Genomic DNA, 14,223 nt, shown 5'->3' with positions numbered 1-14,223 from the left:
CTCCGATTAACTGTTTCAGCCCTAACTGGAAACGTTTTGCTTCTAGAGGAAGAAATGTTTCTGTATTACATCTAAAACTGAACTGTTGATCATGATTAGAAGTGCTTTACCAAAAACTTCTGTTGTCATCAATGACATCAGCTGTGTTTCCGTTACAGATGCGCGTAAAACTGTGTCGATGTCCCGCTAATGTCAAAATGACACAGTTTTGCCATGTTGGTGTTTAAGAAACACATTTAAAATCACATGAATACATCTGTTCACACAATGTCATTAAAAAACACCCCTCACCATCATCCTCCGACTACTTCCGGTTGCTGATCATGTGACTTGTGTCATGTGAAAATAGGGCTTCCATTGCAGTTTTGCAAAAAAACCACATTTCAAATCGGCTGAAAAACCACCGCATCCTAGCGGCAAAACTTTTAATAGAAAAACTAAGGTTTTTTTATACTGGTGTGTTTCCATTAAGCCGATTTACTCTTGAAATGTAAAACTGTGCAATCCTGCAGTCACTGTAATGAATCTCCGATGCCTTGCTCTGTCCTCCTCCCACTCCGCCTCTCCTGCAGGTTACTCTGTGACCAGCGGCGAGTTCAGTGGGGACGCTGAGGAAGGTGAGGGTCATATTTACAGTACAGAGAGCCGGAGTAACAACATACATGTTTGTGTTGAAACGGAAGGGGATTATTAAGTCTTTTCAGGAAACGGGAGCCTTTGAAAACTCGAGGACTGATTGCCTGTTTCTGTTTGCAGATTTCATCGCAGGAGTTCCAAAAGGACTCATGCTGTATGGTTTAGTAAGGAGTTTCTTATTACTGTTCCGTACATTTTGAAATGGAAGCTTAAAAACAGTTTAAAGATGTCAAATTGCTGTTTTTCTTCTTAATAAAATAGAAATCCGTGTTTTGTTGCAGGTGTCCGTTTTAAGTGGGAAGGACCTGAAGTCTGTGCTGAACCTGACGGGTGAACAGGTATGTGTTTCCAGAGCTTGACCCCTTAGAGGGGTCAAAGGTTACAGTGAGCACTGCTGGAAGTTCCTGAAAAGCCTTAAACTAAAGCCAAAAACAGAATACGGTGCTGGTTTCACAACAGTTTGGATGTTAAACCACATTCTGAAAACACACTCAGGGATGATGAATCATTTCAGTGACTGAAATGTCACTGGCTTAATTTAGCAGCAGCACAAAGTTCGCCATTTATACTCAGATTCATTCTGCTTTAGTAAGGGAAACTTCCTACCACTGACCTTCTGCTTTAGGTGGTTTTTGGGTTACATGTTGAAGTCATATGTGCTTTACCAATTTTTAATAGACCGCTTTAAATTCTCTTTGATAGCAACACCTACAGGCCTGTCGTTAACACGTTTTGCTTGACAAATGTATTGTCCTGGAAATGACTGTGGCTCAAGTCATTTTTTGTCAAAAGATGGTTTAAGAAAAAAGAAAAAATCATTTTGGTAAAAAAATTACCTAGCCCACTATTTTAGGAACGTGACGATATTACCGTTTTTAAGTAATATTATAATAATGGCATAATAATACAAATACTCTCTCTCAAAATCAATACAATGTAATTACTAAATAACACTTCACACTGGAAAAATAGACAAAACTGCCAATTAGGACTTTTGTAAACTAGTAGTGGAACGAGAGAAACAAGGAAAGTCAGCAAGCATGCAAAAGGAGATTATTGAGCCTATTATAATTTGTCATGTGACTGATTGATGGCTTATTGTGACAGGCTTAGCATCACCGTTATTTATAGGATGACTTCGTACAACACGGTGGTGCCTTGAAAATATATTTTTACTCCCTGAACTTTTTCACATGTATAATCTCAAACTTTAATAAAATTGCATTGGAATTTTATGTAATCTGGACGCCCACTTCAGGTTATGTTGTGTTTTGATTTGTGAAACAGATAACATTTGAAAACTATGGTGTAAGTGTTGTCAAGGTAAATGTTTTCTACTCAATTGTCCCTAACATTAAAAGAAATCTCTCAAAAACTTCTGAGAACGTTTGAACTCTTCAAATGTTGGAGCTCTGATTGGGCTTCAGTTTGGCTATTTTCTACGTGAATACGATGAAATATTGTATTTGGATTCTCTTACAACAGGATTCAACATAAATCATTCTGTAGCTACACATCACCTTCCTAAAATAATGGCATAAACCATTTTTTGGCAAAAGTTATTTTGGAAAAAAAAACAGCAAGTAAAGGAGTTGTGCAATTATTTTAGGAAGGTGACAATATTCAGGATAACACAATTTACATAATTTATTTGTTTGAATTTAATCCCCAAAAAAGTAAACCAGGGACCAGTTCTGTCGTCCAGAAACAGTTTGAATCTCCCAGTTCTCCAGCTCCTTGTGTTACTTCAGTCTTGCAGGAGCTCAAACACTGAGCTTCCATGAAAAGGGAGAAAAAAGACTCCAGGGGATTGTGGTATTGAGAGATTTGGAGCAAATCTTGTGGAGTGGTAGTGGTGGAGGGGACAGGAGATGAAAGGGACAGGCAGGAGAAAATGAAAGAAAAGAGAGGGATCTGTGCACCGTGGTGTGATTACAGGCTAACTCGGCCCTGTTTGAAATGTATTCCAGATGGGGTCTTACTTCGGCTACGCAGTGGCGGCTACTGACATCAACAACGACGGGTAAGTGAAGGGAGGCGCGGTGACGCACATGGTGGCACCAAGTAGTGGCATGTAAAATGGTTGAAATAAGAGCAGAGGGAGAATACGCTAAAACAGAAGATAAATGTGTGTGTGTGTGTGTGTGTGTGGATTTCACTGGAGCGGCTGTCGACTGAGGGAGTTTTGAACACTTCCCATGCAGATGAATCAGTAGACGTATATTTTCTAAGAGGCCAAGAACTTTCCTTCCTTCTGTTGACCTTTTGTAACCATGTCAGTTCACCCTGTTGAGGCGCCAGGATGGAGGCTTCCACTTGTTCAAGTCAACACAGAAAAAATACAAAATCATACCAAGTAGCTTTTGGTCTAGTTTCTAGTGCAAACATCTTAGTACACTTGAAACAAGACAAAATTAACATACAAACAACTTTAAAGCATGGACTTCTGATCCAGAAATCTATGCTTTAAAACTTTATGAGCTAGTTTTAAGTGAATAATTCCTTAATATTGATGAAAAAGTACTTGCACACAATGATTCTTATAACAATATATTTTGCCCATGTTTTTAGTGAAATAATCTGCCAATGACTAGAACTTTTTCATATCTTGCTAAAATGTTACTTTTCAGTTGGTTTTCTCTTATTTCACAGGTATTAAGATATTTACTCTAAAAACTAGGAAAAATATACTTAGTAAAATTTTGTGTTTTTGCAGTGAAGTTACATTTGTCTGTGGAAGTAGCTCACCTGCTTGGGGTTCATAAGCTAACAGTATTTACAAAAGTTGGAAATAGCTAGCTTATGAACGCAGACCTTCTCCCTCCTGAGTGTTTGTTGATTAGCTAAAATTGCCAACTTTGTTTGAACTGACGCCACAAACAGTGTTTCTCCTTACATCAGAGCAGACTTAAAAGTGTACAAAAGTCTAGATACTACCTGGGTTTTTGTGTACATGCTAGGTTACATGATGGTCAGGCATTTCCCCCATGGCTACTAATGATTAAATACATACCTTGGCTAAAATGCAATACTTAATAGCAACTTAGTAATTTTACTGACTTATGAAGTATGCAAACGTTAAGCGTTCGCTGCAAATACACAGAGCACTGCCAGTTCTTACAACTGTTGGCTGGTATCCGTCACCATCCTCTGTCTTTGTCAACCCTGCAGCGCCTTATGGCTACTTTTATACTGAAATCAAGCTTTACAGGAATAATCACTCATATGTTTTTCTGATGTCCGCCATGGCACATTGGGCCGCTTTCTGAAGCGAGACGTCACATGAAAAGAGTCAGTGTTTCAGTTCTGTTTTTCAGGAGTCCTTGAGCTCCTTTGGTTCCTTTAAACACGATCCAAAGTGCTTTTATATTCTCTCTTTTCTATTGCCTCCATCTTTATGTCTTTATTATTAAGAATCCTGTCTTTTCCACACTGTTGACAGATTGGATGATCTGGTTGTTGGAGCGCCGACATTCATGCACCCGGGGTTCAACGGGCGTCTGGAGGAGCTGGGGAAAGTGTACGTTTACCTCCAGAGGGGCCCGCTGCGTCTGGAGCCGGCTCAGACCCATCTGCTGGGCTCACAGGTCTTCGGTCGGTTTGGCACCTCTCTGGCTCCTCTGGGTGACCTCAACCAGGATGGCTTCAACGGTACGCCTGCACCTTTTACCTAATGAAGTCCTGACTTCCATGATACAATATCTAATTATTTGCCTGCGGTTTCTCGCCACAACTATGTGCAAAATTGTGGGTTTTTGGTCACAAGTTGTTTATCTTGCCACATTCACATAAACCTACTTCTTTAGAAAAGACTTGGGACATTTTGTGCTATGTTATTAGCAGATTAGCAGAAGCTTGACCACCGCTGATGAGTATTCACCTTGTGTCTCTCACATAAAGAGACACAAGTTCAAGATATAGAAGAAGAGAGATAGAAATCAATATTCCTCAATCAAACTTGAAATTAGTAGAGATGAGAAAACAGAATGTTTTGCCTGAATGAGTATGACGCAGAAAAGGTGAAAGGTTAAAAACAGTAGATCCCATTAGGAAAAAGTCAGTATCTCCTGATATCGTCTGAGAATTTTGCTGCCTGTTCACACTTACAACCGCATCATGTTGCCTGGCAACGTTCCAGTTCAAACACATGAATGGAGAGCTTTAATGCTGTTCTGTTGCTGTCTGAAATCAGACATGGCCGTCGGCTGTCCGTACGGCGGAGACCAGCAGCAGGGCGTGGTCTTCATCCATAACGGTCACGCTGGAGGACTGAAGGACACGCCCACTCAGGTTCTTTCTGGCCAATGGGCTTCCAGCTCTTTCCCTGCCAGCTTCGGCTTTGCTCTGCGAGGCGACATGGACATCGATCAGAACGGCTACCCAGGTACGAGAGAGCGGGATTCGTCATTTATGCAACTTTTACCTATGAAGCCTCTACTTTGATGTCTTCATTTTGCTTTTTGCAGATCTGATTGTTGGTGCTTTCGGCCTTGATAAGGCCGTCCTGTACAGGTATTATTCCTCACTTTGCATATTTACAGTGAGTGTCTGACAAAAAGTATGCACACTCTGTGAACTGTTTCACATTTTGTCACGTTTTAATAAACTTGAATGAATTTTAGTGTTTAATGTAATGGACCCAACACAAAGCAGTGGCTGCTTGTGCAAAATGAGACTGAACTTTCCCTTTACTCTTCCGTGAAAAAGTGCTGAAAAACACTCGATGGTGATTCATCTTCCATATGTTTACTGACTGTGGAAAACTACAAACACACACTTACTTAATGCTTTTTTTCTAATGTAGTGTACAATTTATTTTGTACAGTGATATTTAATAAATGACAAAAAAATAGGATTACAAGAGAGATACTCAAATGCTGAGAGGTAGAACATCCCAAGAGGATTTGTTTTTTAACGTATTTTTTATACTTTGTTCATATTCAGATGTTTACATACATTTTCTTTGCCATTTAGTCGTGCTGTGTGTTTCCCCATCAGAGCGCGGCCGATAGTGAGAGCCGGTGCTTCTCTCACCGTGCAGCCGGCCATGTTCAGCCCGGAGGAGAAGACCTGTTCGCTCATCACAGAAGAGAGAAACGTCTCCGTTTCCTGGTATGGACTCTGCCTATTTCCATTTTATCTAGTTTTTGTCCAACACATAAATGTTTTTTTTTTTTGTTCAGAGTAGGAGAACTTATTCTGCTTTCAGTCTCTTTCCACAGTTTCCACTTCCTAGCCGTAAGTGTGGAACAGTTTTAGATTTGGTGTGTGGCGTCAGCCAAATTGGCAGGCGTCTTAATCTCAGCCTCTTTAAGCGAATACAAGGAAGTACTGTTTTAGTGCTTCTTGTTATTTTTTTGTTGCCTTGGCAACAAGAAGGATGTGAGGACGAAAAAAGGGAGAACAGCTGGAAGAAAAATGGAAAAAGAGCAGAAAATAGTTGTGCAGTTAGGAGCTTAACACGGATTGCTGACTTTTGAATCCCATGCTGGTCAACAATATGACTTTACTGCTCTATTTTATCTATCCATTCAGAGGTGTGAAAAACTATTCACACCCTAAACACAGACGGATGTTGAAGGTTTTTACATCTTTTAATTATGCTGATTTTTCACTTACAGCTTATAAGAAAATACTAAATTAGAATATTGCATCAGACTAATAAGAAAAGGATTTGTAAAACAGAAACGTGGGTTTAGTAAAAAAATATGTTTAACACCTGCTCTTAGGATGCTATTTTCAAGTGGTGCTGTATGACCAAAACTCAAACTAACTGAACATTTGCCTCAGTTAAGGTCAAAGTTCATGACTCAACAATAAGAAAGAGACTGGGCAAAAATGGCTTCCATACGGGAAAACCAAAACCACGAGTGACCAGAGAGAACGTCAAAGATTCATGTTTTAGGACTTTTTAAAACTTGTTCTGTGAACTGATGAGTCAAAATGAAACTTTTTGGAAGGTGTCCATCCTCTTACGTCTGCCCTGAACCAAACACGGTCTGGTGTAGTGCGAGTCTAGAGCTGCCAGAATAATGACAGATTGGAAAATGAAAAGAAAGAAAGAAGGAAAGATGGATATAAGTAAGAAAAGACAGGTTGTTTTCCTGACACTCGCTGGCTCCCTTAGGTCTTGTTCCAACCTGCTGCTGTCAGTCAGAACCACAGAAACCAGCTTGTGAATTAGTGTCAGTCTGGACTATTTTCCACTTCTGACACACATGAACAACATTAAGATAAGAGTTTTTCTGAAGCTTTGATCAGTCTAGATAAAAACAAATCCAGATCATGGTTGAATTTAAAACTTCTGTGAACTGGGGTGTAACATTATGTTTGCCTCGTTCCTGATTTCCTTGTTTGTTTGTTTTTTGCACGTTTGCCACACATCAGTGTTTCCCAACATCAAACCAATTTAAATATTGGTCAAAGACAAAACAAAAAACCCACAAAATGCAGTTTGTGAATCCAGTTGTTTATTAAGGGAGGAAAAACCTGATTCCAGCAGCAGCAATAACTGCAATTTTGGCCTCACATCTTTGCAGAATTGTTCTAATTCAGCCACAAGGAAGCAGCATTTCTTAAGTTCATGCCACAGAACCAATAGGATTCAAGTCAGGACTTTGACTAGGCCACTCCAAAGTCTGCATTTAGCTTTTCTTCACATATTCAGAGATGGTGTGTTTTGGATCACTGTTGGTTTCAGATTGAGGTTGAATGTTTTTCCTTTCTCCCGCCACATCCTGATGTGACGGGAGAAAGCTGGAATCAAACCTGCAACCTTCAAGTTGTAAGACAGCTCTGCCCATCGAGTCACAGGCAGGTCCTGTTGATGTCTTGATAAACAGAAGGTGTGGCAGTACTCAGGCCTGAGCCTGGAGTCGGTGAATGTATTTTCTGTTTACTTGTGTTGCCTTTGACTAATATTTAGAGTGATGTTCTGAAACACTGAAGTCTGACAGATATTTTTTAAAAAAGGAAATCAGGACGGAAGAAACACTTTTTCACACCCCTGTAAATATATTTCTCAGCTCGGTTTCACCTCCCCAAAACCACGTCCAACTACATTACCCACATATCCATATCAAGGAGGAACATCAGCCTGTTCAGTTACTGTAGATTACTGTAACTTTGTGCTTGAACAACGACTAAATAATGGATAATGAATGAACAGCAGTAGCTTTTCTTCTTGTTCTACCTGCAGTGTGAGCACCAGGTTCTGTCTGGAGGCCTATGGGAAGCACCTCCCCTCTCATTTAGGTAAGACATGCTCACCCCTACACAGTGGCACACACACACACACACCCCCCGACACACACACACATGGTCCCCATTACCTTGCTTTTGTTGTGCAGCCACAAGTATGCTGGACCTCTCTGCGGTCAATTTGGCAGTTAGGATCAAGATGAAAGAGCAATTGTGTAAATACAGGGTACGGTTTAGAGAAGTGTGTGTGTGTTTATTTAAAATATGGTGTTCTGTATTGTCTCTGCTGCGTTTTTAATGTGGTGTGTGATGATGTTTTATGTGCTTCTCAGTAGAAGCACAGAAGAGAAAAGAGGATTTATCTGTGCATGTGTGTTTGCCTTCAGTCAGAGTGTTTATCTGTGGCTATGCATACATTGACATTCCAAAAGCAATGAGATGATGGACTCTTTTTTTTTTCTATGCGTGTTTCCACCACTGTGTGGACTCTGAAGGCTTCCTGGTGGAAGTGCAGCTAGACAGAGCAAAGCAGAACCAGAAGGAGTCTGTGAGGAGGGCGCTGTTCCTGGAGAGCCAGCAGCCCACCCTGCTGAGGACCCTAAACCTCACAAATGGTCAAGGGTTCTGCCATGAAATCAAAATCTACCTGCGGGTGAGTCTTTGAACTGTGTGTTCCCCTCAAAAAACAGCAATAGCAATAAACAAAGTATTTGTTTAGTGAGCCAATACCCTTTTCTTCTAGTACCTACTCAGTGAAGCTGGACTCGGGTATAATAGTTTTACACCAATAATGGTTGCCTGGTACCAACGCCTTTTTTAAAACCTACTTTGTGGAGTCAGGCTGAAAATGCAGCATCAGAAAACTGTGTGTCCCTGACTGGCTAGGGGTTGGAGTCACAAGTCACTAGTTCAGTCCCCTCATTTGTAAAAACTCACCACAGTGATTCAGTGTTTTGACTTCAACTACAGTTTGCAATCTCTTTTCTTCTGCATGCTTTTTCTGCCGTCTCCTTCTCCAGCTTGTAACTGCTGGGTTTTTCACTGTCTCTGTCTCTGCTGCAGGCCGAGGACGAGTTTCGGGATAAACTCTCTCCCATCGACATCAGCCTGAACTTCAGTCTGGATGGTCGGGTGGCGGCGGATCAACACGGCCTCAGTCCCATCCTCGACTACCAGACAGAGCAACGTGTAGAGCAGAAGGTAGGATCATTATGTCCTGCTTGGCGCAGGACCCACCATAAACATTACTGTTCCAACATAATGAATGGATTATCTGTTCTCACTTCTGGTAGAATGGTGGCATGGGTCAAAGCGGTTTCTTTGACATTCAGAGGACTTGAAGTGCTCAGTCTGCTGCGTTGCTCTCAGATCCTCTGTTGCATATATCGATTCTGAGGTTTCTAAATGTTTTAAGTTTGATAAAATTGTAAAATTTGTTGTTTGCGAGTGATTTTCCTCCACAGCCATCAGGGGATTGAGTCACAAGATTCACAGTGCAGAGATTCTGTGAATATTGTAAAAGCTTTGTGTCGTCACATTCGCTACATTTGGCTCCATGGCAGATCAAAATTCCAACATTTGTTACATTTTCAGCTGGTGTGGAAATGGCATTTACAGCAGAAATGACCACAAGTTATCTCTCATTCAGAGGACATGAAGTACTCAGTCTGCTGCGCTGCTCTCAGATCTTCTGTTGCATATATTGACTCCATGACTTTTAAATGTTTTCAAAACCATGGACTGAGGTTTGTAGGTGGACTAAAGTTCACTTTTTTGGTCCTCGTCAGCGTTTGCTTGAGCCTTTACACCTCACCAAATGGACGGGATTTCCCCGGGAAACGGACTGGAGTTCCATTAACAACAAAATCAACAGGGCCGGTGTGAATACACACTCAGATTTTTACTATTGCTGGGCTTTAAAGCAGAACATCAATCCTCATCCTTCATATTTAGGTGGAATTTTCAGTGATTGTGAGAACATATTGTGCTTTATGAAGTAGAAGGAGAATGACACGATAAATAAAAAATCAGAAAAGTCTGGAAATCATTTATAGTTTGCCTCCGTGAGTCAGTGACACCTTTTCCTGGAGTTAGAGCTGCAATCTTTTAGGTCTCTACCTGCTCTGTTTATCTATAGACTGAAATTATTGCTCATTCTTCTTTGTCAAATATCTTAATTACTATCAGATTGGATGGCCAGTGTCTTTATCTCACCACAGATTTGAAATTGCTTCTAGGTCTGGACATTAACTGGATCATTGAAAATGCACGGTTGTGATCTTTGATCCTGCTAAAGAACAGCATCTGCACAGCACAAGGCCATTTATTTATCCTGGGTTTGCCCACGTCTGCACAGTGTCTGCACATTGACACACTCTGGAGCAAAGATAATCAATCAAACCTCGGTGAATTCAGGAGCTTTAGAAACATTTAGCATAGTTGTGTTTTTTTCTGGCTCAGACTCTGTTCAGCTGCTCATCTCGTGTGGCTCTTTGTGTTTCTACAGTTCAGAGGAATAAAACACGTCCAAGTCTCTAAGCCTCCGTTTAGCGCTGGCGAAGTTGAAGCAGTCCAATGAAACACGTTTAGAACCGGCTTCATTTGGCCGTAACCACATTCATTCACCCTGTTTGTTTTCTGACTCTTGTTCAGGTAAAGAGAACCGATTAGTGGAGCTGAACTCAGCTGACCGAGCTCCCAGACACACGCACGCACGCCCACCCACACACACACACACACACAGACTGCAGGCAAGGGACTCACACGACTAGAAGGTTTTTGTTTTAAAGGGGCAGTGTTATGTAAAGTCAGCTTTTCTGAGCTTTACATCATGTCATAATGATATTCCCTCATCATAAACGCACCTGGAGTTTTGCCTTGATTCTTTCATGCGTGTGTGAGAAATACGTTAATCTCCATGACAACCATTCAGCTGTGCTAAATGCCTGGGTGGGCATAGCTCTGCCTTGGAGACGCAGCTCCTCCTCTGAACTGCAGTTTCTAAGCGTGCGAGCCACTCTGCTCCTTCAGACTAGCCAGCAGGAATTAGCAAACATCTGCTGAGTTCATTCTCAGTGAAACACTAGCAAAAAAAAAACGTTGCTGAAAGGTCAATAGAGGAGCCATGTTGTGATGACTTCCTGAAGGCGGAGCTTCAGAAAGAGCAGGAGATTTTAAAGAGACTGAGGCCCAATTTCAAAGGGTTAAATTATAAAGTCAAATTTCTTTTAAGTCATATATGTTATGTAAAACATTTTTATAACAACTGAAGTTAAAATAGGTATTGTGCTATAAAATGACTCTGTGCCTGGAAAATACAGAAAAACAGAATTATGCAATCAGACCTACAGAGTGAACGTAGCCAAAGAGAAGAAGACCCACATCATGTTGAAAAAAGCTTTTGCTGTGTAGACAGATTTGACCTCTATTTCCTAATAAAACCTTACTTAATATTCTGAACATTGATTTGCCAGATTTTTTTCATTTCTCCATGAAGATCAAACTGTTGCACAAACCCGGTGAATAAACGTGGTTTCTGATTCAGGAGGCGTGAAAAAGGAGATGATTTGTCTCGAATGATCCGTTTGGTCCAGCCTTCTCTCAGACCTCTGAGGTTAGAGAGCGTAGCTCTGTGAGGAGTTACGCCTGAACGTTAACTGACCACAGTGAAACCAGAGACCACACCACTTACACGGCCACAGAGCTTGAGTTTTAGGAACCAAACTGACGGTCACCACAAGAGCATAGCGGATGATGTCATAAACATCACCACGTGCAAAAATAGAGCCGCCCGCCCCGCACACGCCTGTGACTTCCTCTGCTCACCCCGGCAGAACGCCCTGTGATCCTGTTAATGCAGAAAAATGGATTAAAATGAAAATAGAGATTGTTGTTTCAAAGCAGAGTAAGTTAAAGGATTTTTTTATTGACGCTGATACCTGAAGTAGCGATGCACTGATTCAATATTAATATCTGTATCGATCCTGATATTGAACAAAATTCTAAGTTGGGTATCGGTGGCGATCCATGAGGGCAGATCTAGTCAGTCCAATTCTATGCTTTGTGCTCTGAGCAACACCATTTTTTATTAATTATTTTACATTACATTTAGAATTCCTAATCACACTTTCTGAACCATTTGACAGAAGGTTTGTTGCAGTTTATTTGTTACATGTTTGATCAATGTAGTCAACTTGTTGTTTTTGCCATTTTCAGTTCCTTTATTTTTGATTTTACATTGGATGTTATTTTCCTAGTTACACTGACTGAACAAACTCAAGGTGTTTTTGTGTGTTTGACCAGGCTTGTGAAGCTGTTGGTGTATTTAAGTGTTCTAGTGGTACAGAGTTATCAGATAAATGTGTAATTCACTTTGTTCATGTCTGTGTTTTTTTTTAAAAAGAAACATTTTAAGTAATTTTAGCTGTTTTCCAGTATCGGCTCGTTGTTGGCCGATACCAAACCTATATTGGTATAGAATAGTGGATCGGTGCATCCCAAACCTGAGGCGCCGTCTCGTTGCTCCTGTTTGTGTTTCATACATACAGAAGGGGAGTGTCTGCGGAGCCACATGGGTCACGGCTCTGCACAAACACAAAGGAAGCTCTGACAGCTCAGTCTGGGTGGGGCACTGCTCGCTGCTCACACATCTGCTCCTGGTTTGTTGTGCAGGCTCCTGTCTTGCGTGAGGTGATAGGCCCAGCCTCACAACCTGCAACTTTATGAGAGCGATTCACGGCAAAGCGAGAACGCGATTGGTTTTTAAACGCCGCATCTGTCATTTTCTCGTGACGTGCCAGAAATTTCACCCTTCTTTCACTCTTCTTTCAGTTTAAATGTAAGATCAGATGATCCCAGAACCCAGTGTTATGTGGTCAGAGGCCACATGGAAAATCTGTCATGTGAAGTGGAAAATAATCAGGAAGCTGGAGGACTGAGAAGTTTCAACACACATTAGTCGCTGCATGTAAACTCAGGCATAAAAGTTTCCCCTCTAAGGCAAAAGGTCTGATCTTCCTTAGATGCATCTTTGCACTGAAGAAAGTTTGCTCTGCAGAAGTATTTACACCACTGACCCTTGAACTTTTTCACATGATGTCACATCGAAGCCATAACAACAATATAATTGTGCAAATTCAATTATGAAAGTAAATTTACTTAAATGTTGCAATTTAAAAAAAAAAAAAATTCAGATAAAAAAGTTTCTGTCCCGGGATGAGGTGGTTTTAGGTCATATTGCAATTAGTTTATGTCGCAAAACTGCAATAGAAACACTTTTTTTTTTTTGCATCGCACAAATGACATGGCCAACAACCGGATGTTACTGCTGGCAAAAACCACGAAGAAGACAACAGGAAGTAGCTGAAGGATGATGGCGCAGTATGTTTTTTAAGGACTTGTAGCAGCTCCCCAGCAGTTGAATTACTCAGCCAGTCTCAACGGGTGAATTTATCGTTTTATTTTTCTTTGATTCAGATCCACCATGATCATCACAGTCATCTCAATCACCGTGAAAACTAAAACATATACAAATATTAGAATACAAAACATAAACTTACAATACAAACAACAAAACAAAACGTACCTCGCTGCTTTCACTGGGGAACACTAAGTGTTGATTTCTTCATGTTTTTACAGTTCAAGTCATTGATTGGCACAATGATTCTACCAGCTTTATAGGGCCTGCCCTCATTAGCTACGGCAGCCCGTGAGGTACATACAAAACCCCCCAAAACATTACAAAGTGTAAATACCATTAAACAAAACAAAATAAAAACCACCAACAATGCTAATCAAAACAGACAAACATCCATAAACAATCTGTGACATTCTTAATTTAGAAAATTCACTTTGAATAATTTACAATAAATAGTCTACAAATATAAATTATTTGGGCAATTTATTTTAAATAGTTCACTATCCGTTACAGGACTTATCGCATGAACAAATGTATTCATGTCTGATTTTCATAGCATTTTTTTAATTTAGTGCAAACACTGCAATTGCAAAATTGTGTTCTTTTGACATTAGTGGAATATGGACAACATTTTGTGCACATTTGTAACAGAAACTCAGATACAGACGGCTGATTGAAGCTTCTGTCAACGAGAACAAATAAATAATCAAACACCAAATCATAGTGATTACAAATGATAATATAATTATATTGTTGTTTGTGTATTAGCAATGAATTTGTGTTCTTTTTTTTTACCCCTCCAGGGGGTCTTTTGTGGGCTCTAGTGTCCCTTATATGAAAGTAGGCTGACAGGAAATGGGGAAGGAGAGGGGGGAAGACATGCGGCAAATGTCGCCGGCTCCGGGAGTCGAACCCGCGACGGCCGCGTCGAGGACTCAAGGCCTCCAAATATGGGTCGCGCTAACCACTAC

The 14,223-nt window shown here is 40.7% G+C and overlaps 1 protein-coding gene across 1 annotated transcript in view; it reads left to right on the top strand.

Moving 5' to 3' along the window:
* Positions 1-14,223, top strand: part of LOC116712897 (integrin alpha-5-like) — a 48,194-nt gene that overhangs the window by 23,094 nt on the left and 10,877 nt on the right. Inside the window, exons 8-18 of the mRNA XM_032552772.1 lie at positions 573-617; positions 757-800; positions 918-974; positions 2,607-2,659; positions 4,079-4,287; positions 4,829-5,020; positions 5,103-5,148; positions 5,635-5,748; positions 7,835-7,890; positions 8,331-8,488; positions 8,899-9,036. Coding sequence (XP_032408663.1) covers positions 573-617; positions 757-800; positions 918-974; positions 2,607-2,659; positions 4,079-4,287; positions 4,829-5,020; positions 5,103-5,148; positions 5,635-5,748; positions 7,835-7,890; positions 8,331-8,488; positions 8,899-9,036 — 1,112 coding nt within the window. The remainder of the gene's footprint in view (positions 1-572; positions 618-756; positions 801-917; positions 975-2,606; positions 2,660-4,078; positions 4,288-4,828; positions 5,021-5,102; positions 5,149-5,634; positions 5,749-7,834; positions 7,891-8,330; positions 8,489-8,898; positions 9,037-14,223) is intronic.

The sequence above is a fragment of the Xiphophorus hellerii genome, chromosome 22 (assembly GCF_003331165.1).
Source record: "Xiphophorus hellerii strain 12219 chromosome 22, Xiphophorus_hellerii-4.1, whole genome shotgun sequence".
Taxonomy (NCBI): domain Eukaryota; kingdom Metazoa; phylum Chordata; class Actinopteri; order Cyprinodontiformes; family Poeciliidae; genus Xiphophorus; species Xiphophorus hellerii.
The sequence above is the reverse complement of the archived record's forward strand: the minus strand, read 5'-3'. Positions and strand labels throughout refer to the sequence as shown.